Source organism: Mercenaria mercenaria, chromosome 5 (genome assembly GCF_021730395.1).
Source record: "Mercenaria mercenaria strain notata chromosome 5, MADL_Memer_1, whole genome shotgun sequence".
Classification (NCBI taxonomy): Eukaryota; Metazoa; Mollusca; class Bivalvia; order Venerida; family Veneridae; genus Mercenaria; species Mercenaria mercenaria.
In genome coordinates this window covers 72167510-72190703 of record NC_069365.1, presented here as the reverse complement: position 1 = coordinate 72190703, position 23194 = coordinate 72167510, and the positions used below count along the sequence as shown (strand labels likewise).

Below are 23194 nucleotides of genomic sequence, written 5' to 3'. Positions count from 1 at the left end.
ATATGATATAGAAATATTTGTTTAAACTTCAAAGATTTTGTTAGTTTATTTTAACTTACACAAAAGTTAATAATGTTTCCCTGCATTATTTCAATTGACCGCATGCGAGTGTGATTATGATAAGATCAGATAATGTCTTCGACGTCAGGTGGTAATTTTTATCTCGCCGCAGCAGGTATGTTACACTATCGGCCTCAGGGAGTTAAGAGTTCTAATTGACCAATCAGAGAGCTGCATTTTCGAGTACCTGCCAGTTTCCACTTGGGTATAACGAAGTATATTTACAATGAACATATAGTGACTTTAGAAATAAATATCACACTATTTTAGAAATCAAATTAAGATTTTTCACTGCACATGCCCAAGATGATGCTACAGACAACAAACTTTTGAAGTTTCACTGAAATTATCGATTTTAATACCTTTATTTTAGTTAAAAGTTTGAGATTTTACACAGGGAGTCTTTGATAAAGTCCGAGTAAAAAGTAATCAATACCCAAGTGAAATAAGTATCATTCCACAATGTTCTGGACATGTTAAAATTATGACGACAAACTATGATGTCAATATGCACTGCTGCGCATATGATCTCCTCCCCAGTTAACTTTGTCTTTCCCTGCTAGATAGGCAAGAATATGTTAATCTGTGCATATCACTGATATATGAAATCTATTGGACTCTGAACAACCCAAAAGACCTCAAGCATACAGTTTGAAAGCCGTCACTAATTACCATGCATTTTCAAAAACCAAAAGCAGTTTTAAAAATACCTTGCCATTTACATCATCAAGTCTCTAAATTCTTAAAATACAATAAATACAAGAGCTGTCCGTAAGACAGCCAAGCTCGACTATTCGAAATATTGTCACAGAAGCAGGAAATTATTACCCAAAATGTTAAATATCAAAAGAGTTTTAAGTTCGAAACGGGACATAATTTGACCAAAATGCATATCAGAGTTATGGGACTTGATGCTATCAACTAGTTTAATAACCTCGAAGAAACATGTTAAGTTTCAATTCCATATCTGCATTAGTTTTGGAGATAGTAACTTGCATGTAAAACTTTAACCAGAATTTTCTAAGTCCAAAAGGGGGCATAATTTGCTCAAAATACATGTTAAGAGTTATGGAACTTGACCCAGTGAGGTTGGTAACTGACCTAGAAAAAGAATAAATAAGTTTCAAAGCTATATGCCTTTTGGTAATAGCTGTATGTACTTGCACGCAAAACTTTAACCAGGATTTTCTAAGTCCAAAAGGGGGCATAATTTGCCCAAAATACATGTCAGAGTTATGGGACTTGATTCTATCAACTAGTTTTATAACCCCGAAGACACATGTGAAGTTTCAATTTAATATCTGCATTAGTTTTGGAGATAGTAACTTGCATGTAAAACTTTAACCAGGATTTTCTAAGTCCAAAAGGGGGCATAATTTGCTCAAATACATGTCAGAGTTATGGGACTTGACCCAGTGAGGTAGGTAATTGATCTAGAAAAAGAAAAAATAAGTTTCAGATCAATATGCCTTTTAGTAATAGCTGTATGTACTTGCACGCAAAACTTTAACCAGAATTTTCTAAGTCCGAAAGGGGGCATAATTTGGCCAAAATACATGTCAGAGTTATGGGACTTGACCCAGTGAGGTAGATAATTGATCTAGAAAAAGAAAAAATAAGTTTCAAATCTATATGCCTTTTAGTAATAGCTGTATGTACTTGCACGCAAAACTTTAACCAAAATTTTCTAAGTACAAAAGGGGGCATAATTTGGCCAAAATGAAGGTCAGAGTTATGGGACTTGGTGCTATCAACTAGTTTTATAACCCCGAAGACACATGTGAAGTTTCAATTCAATATCTGCATTAGTTTTGGAGATAGTAACTTGCATGTAAAACTTTAACCAGAATTTTCTAAGTCCAAAAGGGGGCATAATTTGCTCAAAATACATGTTAGAGTTATGGAACTTGACCCAGTGAGGTTGGTAATTGACCTAGAAAAAGAATAAATAAGTTTCAAAGCTATATGCCTTTAAATGATAGCTGTATGTACTTGCATGCAAAAACTTAACCAAGGTGTGACGCCGACGCCGACGCCAGGGTGAGTAGAATAGCTAGACTATTCTTCCAATAGTCGAGCTAATAAAATAATCTCTGCCTTATGAATCTCATATCTAACAATATATTATGCTGTACAGTAGCCTACGTTTTCACAGCTCTCCACTACAGATTTCAATCCAGCATCTAGGAGGGCTTGAAGAAGGAGTTCTTTTGAAGCAGCCATCCCAAAGCCTCGTTTCCATAACATCAGAGCTTGAAGTCCAAGCTCCTGCAGACCGGATCTGCTATACTTATATTCAATTTCATCAATTTCACTTTCATCAACTTTTAATTTTCGTAGAACTTGCTTCCATTTATTTCCCACATGTTTCGCCACATAATAAAGAAGCGGGAAAGTGATTCCTGTAAATAAATGTTATATTTATTTCAATATAAATATAAACACATTAATTTATCAAATAAAATTCTGCAGCCTTGTAATGTCATCGTTATTTTTGGATTATTGTACAGCTTTTATCAAGATACAATTTTCTAAATTCTTATACAGTTAAACTTGTCCAAAAAGACTCTCCACTTCCTCTTTGGAGAGGCAAAATGTTTTCTTGGTCTTTTTGGCAGGATTTCTTTCTTCAAAGGTTGAAAAACACTGAAAATGTTTAAGGTTTAGGAGTATATTATCAAAACACAGAAATATTTGATAAACAAACATCTTTACCAACATTCTACATGTTCTGCCATACTGTCCAATATGACCGATACTTAAAATATTCTGATAAAGTTTTTCCCCTTTAAAAATGAAAGCTACTTGTAAAGAAACAAGGAATCAGTAAAACAGAATGATGCTCCCCGATGCATGTGCTTGAGGGAGATCATTCAAAAAGTCGGTAAGGTAGAGATATGGTTCTTTGACACCGCACTTCCCGTTAAAGGCCTCTATCATTTTGTGAAGTTTCAATGAAATGCCATTCATACTTTTCAAATAAGGCTCCGGACAAGCCTTATTTTGTATAATAAAAGGAGATAATTCAAAAACTAGGTAAGGTAGAGTTATGACTCTTTGACACTGCACTTTGTCTCAATGGCCTCTATGATTATGTGAAGTTTCAATCAAATGTCGTTTATACTTTTCAAGTTATACTCCGGACAAAAGTGTGACAGACGGACTCAAGGACGGACAAAACGGCAACTATATGCTCGCCCTTTGGGGAGTATAATAGAAATAAACAATTGCTGAAAACTACGTTCCACCTAGTTTTAATAAATTTCAGCACTAGAAATTATTGCAAATGCATCAAAATGAAGATATGTAACTGTTACAGTTCTTTGAAAATGGTGCGTTTTTGACCGTAATGACGGGGCTGAACTGTCCGAAAGTGTGGTCCCTTTTTTGCAGTCCTTTTCCAGAATTCAATGTACTGACAATCATTTTGTAGAGTTAAATACATGTTTTATACCTGTTCAATTTTCTATGAAACAACCCTTTCTTTCTATAATTTGGTTTTGTTTGAGTTTTTATTCTCAAAATGTAAGGCTTAGTGTTAAATCACAAACCAAAGTTAAGGGTCTTTAAAGGTGGCTGGTCCCTGTGCACAGGTAGTTTTACCACAAGTTTGACTGTCCATATACATTGTACCTTTTTAAAGAATGCAAAAACTTCAAAATGCTCATAACTGCGGTTATTTGGTATAGCACCCCAAAACAATATACTTAAAATTAGTCACTTTCATTGCTAAAATTTATTTGATCTTGGTTTTAATACCTTTACAAAAAATTTATTCATTTTATGATATCAAGGGTTGATCACAAACTAGTTTTTCCTTCATTACATTTTGCACGCTTACAGCTCATGACTTTCTGGATACAACTCTGCACAATACTAATGCCCTAAAACTCTGCACAATACTAATGCCCGTTTTAAATTAACTGTCAGTGTTTGCAAACATTAGCAAAACTAAAACCATCCCAGATACTACAAGTATTTGGTCTATAAAACTTTCATATTTACACTTACCTGAAGTTTCTATATCGGCATTTGGTTTGGGAATTCTATCAAGTTGACCTTCAAATGTTGGATATGTTCGATTGAGGGGCAAATGTCTTTGACTTTGATATAATGGTAATAAGTCACAAAGTGCAACCGCACTTTCAGAAACTGTATGTGATCGCGGCTTTCTCACAGAAATGCCATGCAAGTTTAACTGCAGGAGGAAGGGACAATTTGTAAATTTTCCACTTGGCAAGCACCTTCTCCCACACAGACAGTCCTCGCCATGGCTACTTGTCACATGATCAATATCTGAGCTGTCTGTTTCAGTTCCTTTCTCTTGTCTGTTTGTTGTTATATTAGGTCTATATGTGATGTCATGAGAACTTTCACAGCCCGATGTTTCCCCCTCACAACCACTCAAGTCATTAGTTTTCCTTTCGATGACCTTAAACCTTGTTTGTTTAGTAAAGGTTTTGTCAACTAATTCTTCCTTAAAATTAATCTTCTGTCGTAGATTTTCAGGTGAAAAGTCAATATTCTGACTTTTCAGTTCACTTTCATTTAGGGGCATTCTGTTACCACCATCCCGCATTTCACCTATATTTTTATGACATGGTTGCATTGTTACCTCTTTCAAACTGCTTTCCTGATTTGCAGACTGTTGAAGAGTAGAACGTTGTGGGTCTTCAAAATCAGCAAACTCTTTTGCACTTTGTACTTCTCGTATTTTTTTACAACAGTTTTCAATGCATTTCACACGCTGGCATACCTCATTTTCTTTATTAACTGGACCATCTGATTCAATTTCTCCTCTAACACACTCTGTACTCCTCTCAGGACCTTCCACATGGTCAGCACTTCCAGTACTTTGATTCTGAAGACCCTCTACCTTTGATTTAACTTCAGTATTTGAAGTATCACTCTTTCCACTGTTACTAGACACAACAGTTTTTTTACCAGTTTCTTCGTCTAACTCCAGTTCTGGAGATTTCCAGCCTCCAGTGGTGTTCTCAGTATCACTCTCTTCAAGGTAGAAAGATGGTTTTTCTTCAGACTTCGGACGTTGCAACTTCAGATGTTCCATTGCTTGTGAATATTTCTGCAGAATTACCCTTCTAGCTCTGTTTAAATATTTTGGTTTATTTTTCAAAATGTCTGTTAATGAAAGTGGCCTTTTTTCCCCATTGTTTTCTCTTTTTTCATCTAACTTCAACTGAAATATTTCAAGGAAAAATATATAGAGGATATTTGTTTGTTTTGAGTGAATATGGAATATATCTCACTGAGAAGTGAGAAAATTTCAAATACATAATATGTATTTTCATGAGCGCATAACGCGAGTGAAAATGTGAACATTTTCTCACTTTGAGGTGAGATATTCCATATTCACGTAAAACAAACAAATTTTCTTTTTCTTTTATGCTTAATTACGTTGAGACATGCATTTTGCAACAAATTTTAATCTCAGCGCGGGAAACAGACGTGCGTAAACATGATGTCAGGCGTGTTGTGACATTAGAAAGATGCACACAACTTGAAGTTCCATTTGTTTTATTTCTTCCTGCATAACAATATGAAATTCTCATTAAATAAAATAATTTGAATCGAGAAATATACTATAAAGAACAAAGTGTGGCTACAATTTTCATCCTGTTTTAAGCAAATAGTTTGAAATTTATACACAATATGCAAGTAGATCGGCAAAGCTATAGGCCTACAGTGAGTGATATGCAGTAAATGATATGGATTATCTCATAGAAAAACACAGTATTTCATCAGTTAGCATAAAATAAATAGAGGATATTAATTTTGTGTTTTGAGTAAATATGGAATATATCTCAATGAAAAGTGAGAAAATTTCAAATATTTTCACGAGTGCTATGCACTCATGAAAATGTGAACATTTTCTCACTTTGAGGTGAGATATATTTCATATTCACTCAAAACAAACAAATTTTCTTTTTATTTTATGCTTAATAAAATGAGATATGCATTTTGCAAACAAATTTTAATCTTAGTGCGGGAGACAGACGTGCATAAACGAACATGACGTCAGACGTGTTGTGACGTTTTAAGATGCACACAACATAAAGTTCCATTTTATTTTATTTCTTGCTGCATAACGTTATGAAATTCACATTAAGTAAAATAATTTGAATCCAGAAATATACTATATATAACAAAGTGCGGCTACAATTTCATCCTTATTTAAGGAAATAATTTAAAATTCATACTCAATGTACAAGTAGATCGGCAAAGCTATATACAGTGAGTTATATGGATTATATCTCACTGATAAAACACAGTATTTCATCAGTTAGCATAAAATAAATGATGATATTGCAAAACTTGGGAAAATATCATCTGACAGTATTTTTATCTCGTATTTTGTTATGAGCTCTGGCAAATATGCAACAAAATGTTCCTACTCACTGGTTTTCTCTACCGATGATCAACTTTACAGACATTTTTCAGACACTTACTGACATACTGCAAGATTTGGGTGATATTTATCTAGCCTATTTGTCACTGAAACTACTCTGTTAGGCTTGACAAGATAATCATGTCTGTAGTGGTTTGACTCGCAGCTCTTTATCAGACCAAGTAACATTATCTTTCCTTATAATGTATCAAGCTTCTTTAAAATCTTTTAGCCAGTTCAAGAATTACAGAGCGGACACGAAACAAAATCATATGACACCCTAAGTGTGACCTTGACCTTGAAGCAAGCCATCTAAAACATGCGCTCTGCACGTCGCCTCAATGTGGCGAACATTTGTGTCAAGTTTCTTCGAAATCCTTCAAGGGGTTCAAGAGTTACAGATCGGACATGAAATTGCTTACGGACACCAGCTTCATAACCCTTCGGGTCACGGGTGTATAAAATGGGAGATAACTGTATCATTATTCAAGGTAGAATTACATTTATTGAGCTATTCAATTCCTCTAACAAACATGTATAATTATATCAAGTTGCATTAAATTCCCTTCAGTGGATTTCTGGTTATACTTTAAAAATGTGAAAATAATTTTCACCAGGTAGTACAGCTCGAAACGGCAAAATTAGCAAAAAAAAATATTCCTAGCAAGTATCCATTACAGTAATGAACACTAACCTTTCGAGCAGCCGTACTGGACACACCAACCTCCTTGGCCTCACAAACATGGATCCCCTCTGGTACATGTCCATTATCTAGGCTAGTTTCCTCCGTCTGAGGAGCTTCTGTTGTCTTTGGGGCTAAAATAAAGTCAATTAAAGTGTAATAAAATATAATTTTAATTACTTTTGTTGTGTTTTTCTGCAATGGTTGCCATTAAGTTCTTACAGTATCGAAAATCCATCAATCAAGGATAGAACAAATGTAATTGACTACCAGTAATCTAAAAGTAAAATTGGTGAATGATCTGAAGTAAAAAAGAAATAATACATTTGGAAATACACTTCAGGTATCTGATCCACATATAGATGTTTTTGTTTTTTTTTGTTATCATTTGAAAGAGTTGTGTACAAGAATTAGTAAATAAGATGACCATAAAATTAATAATATGCACGAATCACTGCAGTCATGTTTTTAGACAGCAAAATAATATCATAAGTCATATGAAAACCTGGAGACAAAATTTTAATAAATAAAACAATTATTTCCATTAATTTGGTGGTCCAATGTAAAACCCAAACAAGAGAATTTAAAGAGACGAAAACTTTCTTTCTGTCAACTGATTGAAAAAATTATTGGGTCATCAATTTATTTTCCTCTTAATTCTACATTACATAATAACAAGATAATTTAGGCTTTTTTCCTTAGAGTATCTTTTTTTCTAATCTGAATATTTTACATTCTTATTCATCAGAGATTAGACATTAGTACTGACTGTATTTTACATAGTAATCTAATATGAACTTAAATAATCCTAAACGTATTTAAGATATGTGACTACTACAGCTTTTTAAATGATTGAAGTTTTAATGATGTCCCTTTAACAGTTTAGTTCCTGTTTAAAACCATCTTTCATTAAATGTACTTCTTGTAAATGAATGAGGCAATTTTGTGTATTGCATAAATGTAATACTTTATACCGAATTTATGCAAATTACAATGTTGTTAAATTTATTAATACCGGTACCACAAATTAACAATTTTCTGCACAAACATTTTAAATCTTATATCAGTTATATAATATAATATTAATGACAGATCATTTCACTCTTGCCAACAATAATAAATATCATTAAAATGACTTGACTGCTTCAATACTTTGATGTTGTGAAAGAAAGTTGAAACATCATGTTTTAAAGTAAAATCTGAAGTGGTTTAAATTCTGGCTGCAGTGACAAAGAGGAAAACTCAACATCCCTTTGGAGTACTTACAGTATCTTTTATTTGTGCAAAGATCATTCTTTTGTTACAAAAAGGTTTTCCTTAATAACAGAAGAATAACCAAACAAGAGGGCCATGATGGCCCTGTATCGCTCACCTGAGTACCATTGCTCAAAATGATATGATCAAGTTTTGACACAGAGCACATAGGCATACACATTAAATATCATCAGGGTAAACATTTTCTTGTAACAGTCCCTTTTGACCTAGTCAGGGCCAATTTTCATACCAAGTTTGAGGGTCCTAGGCTCAAATGCTGTATTTTTGTACTAACATGACTATTCCTTACCCTGGAAGACTTAAATAACATTTAAAACCAATCTCATTAGATGCTGCTGAGATATATTCATTTACATAAAATAAACGTAGGTAATTTGTCATAAATTCAGTCAATAGTTACTGTGAAATCATTAATATTCATGGGGGACTAATTTTCGTGGATTTCATGGTTGAGTCAGTCCACGAAATTTAATCCCAACAAACAAGTAAAATTTCCATTCATTTTATGTTCCAAAGTTGAAATCCACGAATTCAGATCCCAACGAAATTGCCGTTTTGACCAAAACCACGAAATTTCATGCCCACAAAATTAGATGATTTCACAGTATCAACCTTGATTGTCCGAGTCCATCTGATGGCACAAATGACATTTCAAATCAGTATCTTCATTGGTTACTGAGATACACCCATTCCAATTTGAAACAAAGGGAGGTAATTGGACATAAAATCAGTCCATACTACCTACTCTGATTGCCTCAGTCCAACTAAAGACAATAATGAAATTTCAAATGAGTTCTATAAATGTTTACCAAGATAAATCCATTTTTATTAAAATCAGGGGAGGTAATCATGCATTGGTATATGCATGTAGAAGATACAGAGTACAAGCCTATACAACAATATATTAGTAAAGTATTCATATCAATAAATGTTCAATCAAGAGTTATCTAATATGACTATTTCTTACCATGGAAGACATAAATAACGTTTCAAACCAATCTCATTAGAAGCTGCTAAGGTGTATTCATTTAGATAAACAAGAGGACCATGATGGTCCTGAATCGCTCACCTCTTCCCACATGATCCAGTTTTGAGTATGACGTCGTTTTTTCTATTATTTGACATAGTGACCTAGTTTTTGAGCTCATGTGACCCAGTTTTGAACTTGACCTAGATATTATAAAGATAAAAATTCTGACCAATTTTCATGAAGATCCATTGAAAAATATGGTCTCTTGAGAAGTCACAAAGTTTTTCTATTATTTGACCTACTGACCTAGATTTTTAAGGCACGTGACCCAGTTTCAAACTTGACCTAGATATCATCAAGGTGAACATTCTGACCAATTTTCATGAAGATCCATTCAAGGGTATGGCCTCTAGAGAGGTCACAAGGTTTTTCTATTTTTAGACCTACTGACCTAGTTTTTGATCGCAGTTGACCCAGTTTCAAACTTGACCTAGATATCATCAAGATAAACATTCAGACCAACTTTCATACAGATCCCATGAAAAATATGGCCTTTAGAGAGGTCACAACGTCTTTTCATTATTTGACCTACTGACCTACTTTTTGAAGGCACGTGACCCACTTTCAAACTTCACTTAGATATCATCAAGGTGAACATTCTGACCAATTTTTATGAATATCCATTCACAAGTATGGCCTCTAGAGAGGTCACAAGGTTTTTCTATTTTTAGACCTACTGACCTAGTTTTTGACCGCACATGACCCTGTTTCGAATTTGACCTAGATATCATCAAGATGAACATTCAGACCAACTTTCATGAAGATCCATTGAAAAATATGGCCTTTAGAGAGGTCACAAGGTTTTTCTATTTTTAGACCTACTGACCTAGTTTTTGACGGCACGTGACCCACTTTCAAATCTGACCTAGATATCATCAAGATGAACATTCAGACCAACTTTCATACAGATCCCATGGAAAATATGGCCTCTAGTTAGGTCACAAGGTTTCTCTATTATTTGACCTGCTGACCTAGTTTTTGATGGCACGTGACCCACTTTCAAACTTGACCTAGATATCATCAAGGTGAACATAATGACAAATTTTCATGAAGATTTCATGAAATATATGGCCTCTAGAGAGGTCACAAGGTTTTTCTATTTTTAGACCTACTGACCTAGTTTTTGACCGCACGTGACCCAGTTTCGAACTTGACCTAGATATCATCAGGATGACCATTCAGACCAACTTTCACACAGATCCCATGAAAATTATGGCCTTTAGAGAGGTCACAAGGTTTTTCTATTATTTGACCTACTGACCTAGTTTTTGATGGCACGTGACCCAGTTTCGAACTTGACCTAGATATCATCAAGGTGAACGTTCTGACCAATTTTCATGAAGATCTTGTGAAAAATATGGCCTCTAGAAAGGTCACAAGGTTTTTCTATTTTTAGACCTACTGACCTAGTTTTTGATGGCACGTGACCCAGTTTCGAACTTGACTTAGATATCATCAAGGTGAACGTTCTGACCAATTTTCATGAAGATCTTGTGAAATATATGGCCTCTAGAAAGGTCACAAGGTTTTTCTATTTTTAGACCTACTGACCTAGTTTTTGATGGCACGTCACCCAGTTTCGAACTTGACCTAGAAATCATCAAGATGAACATTCAGACCAACTTTCATACAGATCCCATGAAAAATATGGCCTTTAGAGAGGTCACAAGGTTTTTCTATTATTTGACCTACTGACCTAGTTTTTGAAGGCACGTGACCCAGTTTCGAACTTGACCTAGATATCATCAAGGTGAACGTTCTGACCAACTTTCATGAAGATCTTGTGAAATATATGGCCTCTAGAGAGGTCACAAGGTTTTTCTATTTTTAGACCTACTGACCTAGTTTTTGACCGAACGTGACCCAGTTTCGAACTTGACCTAGATATCATCAAGATGAACATTCTGACCAATTTTCATGAAGATCCATTGAAAATTATGGCCTCTAGAGAGGTCACAAGGTTTTTCTATTTGTAGACCTACTGACCTAGTTTTTGACGGCACGTGACCCAGTTTCGAACTTGACCTAGATATCATCAAGATGAACATTCTGACCAACTTTCATAAAGATCCCATGAAAAATGTGACCTCTAGAGTGGTCACAAGCAAAAGTTTACGAACGGACGCACGGACGGACGGACGGACGACGGACGACCGCGCGATCACAAAAGCTCACCTTGTCACTTTGTGACAGGTGAGCTAAAAATAAAGGGGGGTAATTTGTCATAAATTCAGTCAATATGTATCTTCACTGATTGTCCAAGTCCATCTGTTGACATAAATGAAATTTCAGATCAGTATCTTCATTAGTTATGGAGATATACCCATTTTAATTTGAAATAAAGGGAGGTAATTTGACATAAAACCAGTCCATAGTTATCTACCCTAATTGTCTCAGTCCAACTAATGACAATAATGAAATTTCAAATAAGTCCTATAAGTACTTACTGATATAAATCCATTTTGATTAAAACCAGGGGAGGTAATCAGATAAAAATAACTCTGGAACCTACGAGTGGATCTGACAGATTCATCATGGAATCCAAAATTTATTGTTGTTGAAGATATTTTGGAAGTTTGTATCAAATCAAACCATAAATGAAGTCTCTATATGGCTGCAAAAGCCAAAATAGCATATTTTGGACCTTTAAGGGGCCATAACTCTGGAACCCATGAGGGAATCTGGCCAGATCAAGAAAGGAACCAAGATCTTGTGGTGATACAAGTTGTGTGCAAGTTTGGTTAAAATCAAATCATTAATGAAGCTGCTATAGTGCAGAAAAGGTCAAAATAGCTAATTTTGGCCCTTTCAGGGGCCATAACTCTGGCACCCATTATGGGATCTGGCCGATTCAAGAAAAGAACCAAGATCTTATGGTGACACAAGTTTTGTGCATGTTTGATTGAATTCAAATCATAAATGAAGCTGCTACTGTGCAGACAAGGTCAAAATAGCTAATTCTGGCCCTATCAAGGGCCATAACTCTGGAACCGTATAGGAATCTGGTCAGTTCAAGAAGGAACCAAGATCTTGTGGTGATGTATTTAAGTTGTGTGCAAGTTTGGTTAAAATCAGATCATAAATCTAGCTGCTATTGTGCAGACAAGGTCAAAATAGCTAATTCATTATGGGATCTGGCCGTTTCAAGAAAGGAACTGAGATCTTATGGTGACACAAGTTTTGTGCAAGTTTGATTAAATTCAACTCATAAATGAAGCTGCTATTGTGCAGACAAGGTCAAAATAGCTTATTCTGGCCCTTTTAGGGACCATAACTCTGGAACCAATAATGAGATCTGGCCAGTTCAAGAAAGGATCCGATATCTTATGGTGATACAAGTTGTGTGCAAGTTTGGTTAAAATAAAATCATAAATGAAACCACTATCGTGTAGACAAGAAATTGTTGACGCACGGACGGACGAAGGGTGATCATAAAAGGTCACCTTGTCACTATGTGACAAGTGAGCTAAAAAACTTAATGATATGCTATTCTTCTCCTAACCTACACATATCTAACGGATTACGTTAAACTTCCGGTTTACCAAACGTGCAGAACTACCTTTATACATTCTAACTTACCTACCTCCATATACGGAACCAGCCAGGGATAAGACAACTTTTTTTCCCTTATTTAGCATAAAGGGAGTGAACTAAAGTCCCTATTTGGAATGATCATAACAGCTTAGCCCCACAGCAGACGTCATGTTTCTTATTTACGCCTGTAAATCTGATGAGAATTAAGCAAAATTGGAGCACAATTTCCCATAAGATAATTTACCTCTCTAGAATCCAGTCTAGGCCAATACTTTTGGAAACTGAGTTATTTACTTAAATCACCCAGACTGAAATAAGCCAGGATCAGGCATGGAACCTGAATCTGTAGCATTGTAAATCCAACTTGCTAGCCACAGTGACACCGACTCTCTTAATACAACCAATTTGTGCTTTCAGTACGCCCCACTCACCATCACCTTTAGCTTTCATCTCAATCCAAATATGGATGAATAATGACCTTTCACATGCCCATGTCTTTTTTTATAAAACAGATCATTTATTTTCTGCATACATGTATATGGCCAAGCTATTTTCTTCCCATTTGTTGATACAATGTCGTAACTTGTGAATCTGACCTGGAAAGAACATACAAGACACACGTAATTTTCCTAAAGATTAACACATTTACATACTTTTTCCTCAGAGACTACTGTCCTATTTAATATCATATCAAAAGTTTACCTACCATGAAGCAGAAGACCCGAGCTAACTGTTCCAATACGCTGTACTATATGCCCATCTTTGCGCACCATAAATATTTTAATGAGGCTACCCTGCAGTAAATCTGGCTGATCAAAGTAGCTTATGATTACTGTATCTCCAGATTCAATCCCCTCTTCCGCTAGCGTACACTTCCTGTCCAGGCAATGGTCTTTGAAAATTCCTCTTGAACGTTGACGAGCGTAACTGAAGTGGTGTGCGCAAAACCTCAACAAATCGTCCACAGTAGTTACGTGACTATCGTCTATAATCAGGCTGATCCTCTTCTTTCCTTTCAATATAACCACTTTAAGAACGATTCTGTATTTGAATAAATGCAGAGAAATTTCCATATTGTTTTTGATAGGGTAGTACTGAAGAGGCTGATGGTGATCCATCCGAATTCCTCGACAGAAAAGAGAAATCTGAAGTAATTTCAGACCCCATCTTTTTGCAATTTTGCTCTTCAGTACTGATACAGGTTCAAGCATGAACATTTCAAATGGTACCTCTTCCCATTCTGTTGGATGCTTTATTCTCAGTTTCTTACATTTCTTTACACCAGCAGCAATTTTGCATCCGCTGCACCATTTGGTTTTATAAACTTGGCTCAAATTGTCATGTTCGTCAATAAGCTTGTCCTCAAAAGTCAGTTTCACTGCTTTTGGGTCTACACCAAGATGTTTTGATACCTCAGCTCTTAGAAATGCCGTTGAAATTTCTTTAGAGACAATGAGCAATTTGTGCCTCGTCTTTCTTCCTGCTCTGAACTTCAGATCAATGCTTATTGAATCTTCTGATCCGAAATGGATGGATATTTTCTCATCTTTGATATTCTTACGCAGCACCAAACCGACACATTCCTTATCTTCAAGCAGACGATCTTGAAAACAAAAATGTATGGTCGATTCTTTGTTACTTTTCTGTTTCTGAATTTCAGCATGAAAATTTGTCTCGAACTGTTTCTTCGCCTGTTTAACAGACCAGTTCATGTCAACGTCAAGACAGTATGCACATGATATATCTGATCTTGGCTGGTAAATAAATTCAATTCTGTGACAACTTTGCTTCATTGCCTGAACTTTCTCAAGATTTCTGAAGTTACAAGAATTTAAACTTATGCTGTCTTCGAGAACACTCCCATTTCGACAGAGTATGAGTCCCTTCCAAGAAAACTCTTCTGCAAGTAGTTTCTTTACGTCAGCAACCTTCCATGTAACTGGCATTCTTGCACATAAAATCTGCGGATGTATATGGTCCATAGACTCATACCACTCTACTATCAATGGATAACATTCTTCTCCAACATTGTCTGGAAGAATAACGATAATTGTTTTCAATAAAACTTCTTCCTTTCGCCCCTCTTCTTCAATAATGTAGATCTTGCTGCTTTTTACATTGAACATTTGGCTCACTTCAAATTTCAAGTCATTTTTCTGTGTAGATTTATTTCTAATTTTATGGAAATGCGGCATACCAATTCTGTGAGCTTTTCTCATGTCAATTACAGGATAAGAATAGTAAGGTGATGTTCTAGAGTATGAATACACTGAAGGTTGGCTTCCAACATGTTGGCTTACAGCATGTCGAGTTTCAGCATGTCGGCTTTCAACATGCTGGCTTACAGGATGTCGACTTTCAGCAAGTTGGCTTTCAACATGTTGGCTTACAGCAAACTGACTTTCAGCAAACTGGCTTACAGCATGTCGGCTTTGGGCATGCTGATTTTCTGCATGTCGACTTTCAGGTTGTTGCCATTCAGCATGTCTGCTTTCCATGTGTTGTCTTTCAGTAATCTGGGGCTCTGAGTAACTTTTACTAAGTAACAATTCAAGTTCTGGATTTGCGCCGTCTGCTGCATGTTGTCTCATGGAATTACTTTCCCTTGAATCTCCAGATCCTTCATTGTCTGAACTTGAACCTAAAGTACAAAGAAATGAGAAAATTACATAAATGACATTATGTACACAAAGGCAAACTCAAAAGATGAATTACCCTGTTTCATTTCTATAATGAACTTTCAATTTGAACAGTACCATTGATTGTTTAAAGGGGTGCTTACCAAAAAGATACTGAATGGCGAACTGTGCAGATCTTGATCAGACTGCATGGATGTGCAGGCTGATCAAGATCTACACTGATCGCAAAGGCAGAATCAATCGTGTCCAGCATGATAAAGGTTTAAACAGTTTTACTGTTAACATTATATAGTAAGAGACCTCATTTCTTGAACAATCATCATGAAACTTACAAAAAGCATATTAATATTACGATTATGGCAAAAAAGATATTGGAAAACATTATACGAGCAGGATCATTCTTGCAAATTAGACAAAATTTCAATCTTTCACACTGTTCCATCTGTCTTGATATTCAAAACATGCCTAATTATATTGATTTATGAGGAAATTATATATGCATATTATACTGTATATGTGAATTAATAATCAACTTCTGTCTTTAAAATACAACTGACTGTTACAGTAGGTACAGCTTGTTTCAAAGTTAGGTCAATAATGAGCAAGAGCTGTTTGTAAAACACATATGCCCCCATCATGGTCTGTCCCACTGTCAGTCTCGTGATCATTATGACTGTTACCTCTGACCTACAGACCCCAACTCAATACAGGCAATCAACTACAGGCAATCTACTACAGGCAATCATTCTACAAAGTTTGTAGACTGCCAGCCAAATACTTCAGCGCTCCCGGTTTATATGCTGGATTTGGATTCTAAAGCCGCAACTATGAAAAAACAAAATATGAAAAAGCGGCATTAAGGGTTTTGGAAGCCAGGACTACCAGCCAAAGTGCGTGTTCTTTGACATACTGTCCCCCAAAATAATAGAGGACATCTTAAAATTCTTACTAGTCAGGCAATCATCTGATGTAGGCTAAAGCGCATTTATTAAGCTGATACCATTTTCAGTCTCAAGGTCATTATGACCTGGAGCTTTGACCTACTGACTCCAAAGCCAATACAGGTCATCTGTTAACCACAAGCAATTCTCCTACGAAGTTTGACCATTGTGAGACTAGGCATTCTCTAGTTATTCTCAAAATTATTGTCTATAGACCAACAATGAGCAAAACAATGAAAACAATTTAGCACCTCTTCTTCAAAGTAGGGCATAAAAAGAAATAACAAAAATGAAACCTGAAGTCTGGTCATTGTATTTAGTGTTCTCCATCCTGCTTTACGATGCAATAGCTTAACAACACATGAGCAGGTCTGTAACATGTAATTTCAATTCTTTATTATGTGCACCTGAAATCTAGAGAAAAACAAACTTTTGTGCAGTGAAAATGATTTCCTATATAACATGTATCACATATTAGTTTGAACAAAATTTAAAACAAGGGGTTTTCTGGAAATCTTGATAGAGTGATATCTCTCTTAAACTTTAGTCAGCATGTAGACAACATGAAACCCTACAGTAGCGTCTTATTAACATTTAAGTATAACAAAGCCTACAAAATGTAAGATGATTTATCTTATTTGTACTATTACAAAATAAGGGCAACAGTAAATCCATGTCTCCTGAGGACCTCACTGGTGGTGGCAGGGGTGGGGCTAATAAAATGACAGACTGACGGTTAGACTGTGAGGGACCAGCAGCTAAATTTCTAAAATGGACTGGTAGCAATACCATTTATTATTCAGTGAAAATCTATATACTGACTGAATAGCAAACAGTGCAGACAATGCCCTGCACGGTGCAGGCTGATCTTGGTCTGCACTTGTCACAAAGGCCTAATCACCTGCCAGCAGTAGGTTTAACTTTAGGTTAACGTTACGATGAGAGATTGTCAAAAATTAGTCAGATGGACATCCATGTACTATCAACTCTGTTTGTGGGTGTCAGAATTGTGGGTGTCAGAACTCACATTACTTGTAAATTTGAATTTACACTTGAAGGACCCACAGAAAAAACTCCATAAATTATGCCTGGCACAGATCCAAGTTATTATGAAAATGCAAACAAATCACAGGTTAAAGAAATCTGGTTTGACCTATATAATAATCTATATTTTATACAATAAATCAATAATCTATAATTATACTATGTATGTAATAAATTAATGCCATACATATGTAGAAATAATTTATAATGATATAATATAATAATTTTATAGAAGTGTTCCATGTCATTATGTGATGATGCAATGTTTATTTATAATTAATTATAAATTAGCGAGATCAAAGCTTTCTGCGCATGTCCAAAATATATCTGTCATCGTTCATTGTTTACATATTTAAAACAATAAATTTCATCATAAAATGAATAAATAATTCACATATTTGGTACTTATTGAAGAGTTAAAAGATATGCATTACCAAATACTTCATTTGGTTTTACCTATTAAACACAATTACCGAGTAAAATAAACAACAACCTAACTGACATTGACTATAATTTGGCTACGACATCCGTTTTGTGTCTATTTTTAGAAACCACATGGTCACAAAATTTCTATTTATTTTAACTAATCAAATGGGTTTTATTACAGTTTTCAATTGAAAACGAGGCTTGAGGCATCCAGTGGGATGCCCATACCATTTAGAACAATAGTACTGCGTAAAAAAAACATTTGTTTTAGAAAACAAAAATCCTTATTTTTTGACGCGGAAATTCATCATGAAGGAATGGATGCTTCAAAAATCTTCACTGTTTGTTAGATTGTAAAAAGATTAAGCTTCAATATGCGACAAACCCCTTCTAAATGGAGAAAGGCGGATATTTGCGTTTTTTTATACGAAGTGAGGTACCCGTTTAGAGCCTCAAAAGAGTTATCCCTTATTATCTCCCTTAGCGCACGCGCACATGATTTCAATGGCGGCAACTAGAAAGTTACTGACAAGGCAACCAATTTTCCATTTGCATTTTTTGCTTCGTTAACGCCTGTGATACGTCAGGAAATGTAAGTATAAATGTTAGTACATCCATGTTTTACTGAATTGGACGCAATTTTAGCGATGTCAGTCATTCTTATTCAAGTGAAGCTGAACTTTCCGAAGAATAAACAATACCCCACCCACCGTAGCCGCAGGCGCAGTTATAAAAAAAAAAGGCCTTAGAAGGTGTAAACTCGGTTGAGACTGTTCATTGCCGTCTGTTCGTGCCAGTATCAGACTAAACTGCAAGTTAAATGGTATAACCTGTCATTGTCGGAGTAAAATTATTAAAGAAAAATGTGTTTGTCATTGCGACCACGACGGAAAAGTCATTTCCCAGGTGAATGTTGTCTGTGGGCTACATTTGGATTACACTAAGCGTTATTGTGATTTTAAAGACTCCTTCCATGCCTAAAAATGTTATTAATTAACTCTTACTCTTAGCCAGGTACCTGGAAGATTTTCTGCCTCCGTGACTAGTACAGATCAAGATCAAGATATATGTGCAGTCTGATCATGATCTGCACTGTTTGCTATTCAATCAGTAAAATCTCCATGAAATACCCTAGAAACTGTAAATGGTACTGTCCTGATTGAAAGATGGAACTGTTCATTTTAGAAATTCAACAGGGTAACGAACGAATCACTAAAAGCTTAAAAATTGTTTCTTTATTTAATACATTGCTAACATTGAATCATACAGAATAAGTTGCTTGGTAGGAGGCTTTAAATGAGCATCTGATCTCACTTGTCTGTATTGCTAAATTTAATGGTCATACCTGTGTTATAATAAAATGGGGATAATTTGGATTGAATTTTAATATTTTATGAATAAACTTTAGTTAATATACATGTATTTGCCTTCCATTACAATGATATTTTTATATGAACTAATTTAAGGATAAATAAGCAAGTTATACTATGTACTTTAAGTAATAATTAATTACCAGTTTGTTAAAAAAAATCCTTCTACAAGTTTTGTTTTGAAAATTCATTTACATGGGTTTAACTTTTAACTATTTGTTATTTGAGCTGCCCATGAGAAAACCAACATACTGCATTTACGACCGGTACAGATCCAGATCGGCCTGTGCACATGTACAGTTAGGGCAGCATGTATTTTGTTTGGTAATGTTTTTATGGGTTGAAAAAAAAAAAAGAGTATGTATCCAGATCAGACTTAGCAGATGCATAGGCTGATCTGCATTCAGGTGGTTGCAAATGCAGTATGTTGGTTTTCTCATAGGGCGGCTCATTTATTGAGCATATCTTCATCATCTTGTGATGCTAAATATATTAGTAATATTGTAATAATTTCAGGTTCCAGGCTTTCCCACTTGGTTTAACATTAAATATAGCGGGGATCGAGCGGTCTATACGTATGAGCTACTGGTGGATCAGAAAATTGGATGTTTGAAACTGCTTGTTTAAGGTAAGGTATTTAAGTTTTGATAGTTCATTCATTTATGCTAATTTATTTAACTCCATTGTGAAGAAAGCTTGCAGCTTATGGAGTCACTTTCAAGTCTGGAAAAAACCAGTACTGGTGTCTTGATGAGACGCAGTCGGCGCCTGTTGGTGTTCGAACCTGCACCTGTTGGGTGAGCAGCCGACACCTTGTCCTCAACATCACCACTAACAGTTTATTGATTACAATATGATATTGCAACATACATGTAGATTAACATAGCAGATTTATAGAACAACAGTTAGACTTGACATTTAGCACAGTAGTTGATGTAAAAAGAAAAGAAAGAGTCTTAAGTATTGAATGATTTGAAGACAATCTGCCAAAGTGGTAAACTGGAGAAGTTATATCTCGGATAATTGAGTTTGATTTGTTTGATTACTCATATTTTTCTTTATATATCCCTGTTTTAACAGTAATATTTTCTCACACACAGTTATACATCACAAACAGTGATACATTTACCTCTTTCATTATTAGGGCTGTGTATATTGCCAGATACAGACAAGATGCACTCTGACGAGAGGACTACTAATGGATGGGTTGCAGAGATGCAGATATCAAAGTGTATAGACTTAACTGGTCATAAAATAGATATAGTTAAATTTATGTTGTTGCTTTTTCAGTGAGATGTTGTTGGATCAAATCTGTAGATGACTGTTCACTTAAAGTACAAAAACTATGTTTGGACATTTGGGGGAAAAAACAACACAAAAACAGTATGGATGATAAAGCACAAAGATATGTATTAAGATTCGTGCCTTCCTTGTGTTTGATGTGGCTTTATTGTTTGAATTATTATATCTTATTTTCATATGGAATGACTATTTTTCCATAATATGTCTATGTGTTGTCAATATTATGAATATATGATGCATTATGAAATAAATAGTTGGCACTGAAATGTTAAAACTAAGTTTTCTCAGAATAAAGTCTTACATTTAAGCCTTCAGATAGTGGACTTTCTATCTCACCTGTGAGCACAAAGTGCTCATGGTGAGGTATTGTGATCATGCTGTGTCCGTCGTCCGTCCGTTCTTCAAGTTGTCCATTGTCAACAATTGTGTTTAAACGACATCTCCTCAAAAACCACTGAATGGATTTTGATGAAACTTGGCCTGGATGTTCTTTGAGTGGTCCTCCTTCAAAATTGTTCAAATGGTTCCGCTTGGTTGCACATAGGAGCTGCCAGAGGTAGAAAATAGAAAAATTTCAAACAACACCTCCTCCTTAACCAGTGGTCCGATTTTGAAATAATTTTACACAAATGGTCCTTTTGTCAATCTCTGCTAAGATTGTTCAAATTACACTGATTTGTCAAAAAACTTGGCTGGCCCAATTTTAAAATAATTTCACATAAATGGTCCTTGTGTGACTCTCTACCAGAATTTTTTCAAATTATTTTGATTCGTCAAAAAATATGGCCGCCAGAGCACCGGCCACCTTTATAATGTATATAGTGAAAACTTCAGAAATCTTGTTGTGTGAAACTACTGGCCCAATTTTGCAATTATTTTACACAAATGGTCCTCATGTGACCCTCTACCAAGATTGTTCAAATTATTCTGATTCTTCATAAAACATGGCTGCCAGGGGGTGTGGTCAGTTTCCCTATATGTATCCAGTGGAAATTTAAAAAATCTTGGTAAAACTGCTGGCCCGATTTTAAAATAATTTTGTACAAATGGTCCTTGTGTGAACCTCTACCAATATATTCAAATTATTCCAATTCGTTAAAAAAAAATGGCCGCCAGAGGGCTTGGTCACTTTTCATCAGCAATTTCTTTAAATAATAAGGTTTTGTCTTTGCTTGCTTACTTACACATTTACTGCCTGTAGATTCAGTTTCATATAACTTGTTGTAAGCATTAGATATAAAAAATTGACGATATGAACATGCAGTATGATTTGATGGCCAAAGATCCATACATTCCCTGCTTTTGGATGGAACATTCCCTGCTTTCAGATAGACTAGATTCAGCTTAATGTTTACAAACATTAGGAGTAAAATGTGAAAACAGATCTGTTAGGGAGGTGTATTTTTGTATTAAACATCATTGCGGCCACGCTTTGTCTGTTGTCATGTCACGTCAAATAGATTGACACTCTACCTGACACTTAGGTAGTATGTCAATCGGTATTGAAAAAAATGATATCTATTAGTCAATCAGTTGCTGATCAGTGAATCAATCAATCAGTCAGTCAGTAAATCTGTTTAATATAAGAATTATGTACAGGTTTAACAATAATCAGTTATAACCATACAGTTATCTGACAAATCTAATTGTACACACACATTTTGTGAACTAAAGTATACGTAATGATACGAAGAAAATGCAGTTTTTTTGTTTGTCTGCTGCTGATAAAAAATTAATACAAATAATATGTAGTTCTGCTCTAATATGAAAGGATTCATTTGTTTTACTATTAGGCTTTTTATATTAATAAATCTACGTCATATTAGCTGCTTTCGTCAGCAAAATTTAACGAAACATTTTTGGCAAATTTTGGACAGATAACTGGATTACATTCACAACTTCCAAGAGGCATAACTCTTCATAGGGGGGTTCAATTAAAAACAAATATACACCATTGTCTTTGTCTCATTGATACCTTTCCAATGATATATAACACTTCTATTTTTACTTAACAAAAGAAAATGCTACTTTATACACGTATGGGTGTAAAAATGGCAGAATCGAAAAACAAAAGAGTGAAATTAAAAAAAAAAAAAAAATTTTTTTATTTAAATTTGACAAAAAAGCATCTCATTTCTAAAATGTTCACTTAATACCCTTTTCAAAAATGTATAGGTTGACTATTTTTTAATATTAAAAAAAAAAGCTTTGATCTCGCTATATAAATTATGATTCACAATGAAATCAAATCTCTTTTATTCAAATAATGAGTATCTAAATTTCAACACCTGTAATATATTATTGTAATATCTGATCTGCTTCAAAGTACATAATTATGATTACTTACCACATTTTTTTCTCAAAAAAATCAACATTTAATTAATTTGAGTATACCAAGAACTGTTTCTAAAAATACTAATTTTGGAAAAACACTCCTTACAACACAATCTATTTTTAGATTGTGGGCGGGTCATTACTCAAA

The 23194-nt window shown here is 34.9% G+C and overlaps 1 protein-coding gene and 1 long non-coding RNA gene across 2 annotated transcripts; one reads left to right on the top strand and one right to left on the bottom strand.

Moving 5' to 3' along the window:
• Nucleotides 1–1159: 1159 nt before the first annotated feature.
• Nucleotides 1160–23145, bottom strand: LOC123557592 (uncharacterized). Its single transcript, XM_045349146.2, has 6 exons — nt 23060–23145; nt 16867–16984; nt 13697–15631; nt 7164–7285; nt 4072–5260; nt 1160–2462 (listed from the first exon to the last, which is right to left on the bottom strand). The coding sequence occupies exons 2-6, from the start codon at nt 16898–16900 to the stop codon at nt 2185–2187; spliced, it is 3558 nt and encodes a 1185-aa protein (XP_045205081.2). The 5' UTR covers nt 16901–16984; nt 23060–23145; the 3' UTR covers nt 1160–2184.
• LOC123534135 (uncharacterized) lies at nt 17955–21021 on the top strand. The gene is made up of 3 exons (XR_006682946.2): nt 17955–18632; nt 19927–20038; nt 20555–21021. It is a non-coding gene; the product is annotated as an uncharacterized LOC123534135 (long non-coding RNA).
• Nucleotides 23146–23194: the final 49 nt, after the last annotated feature.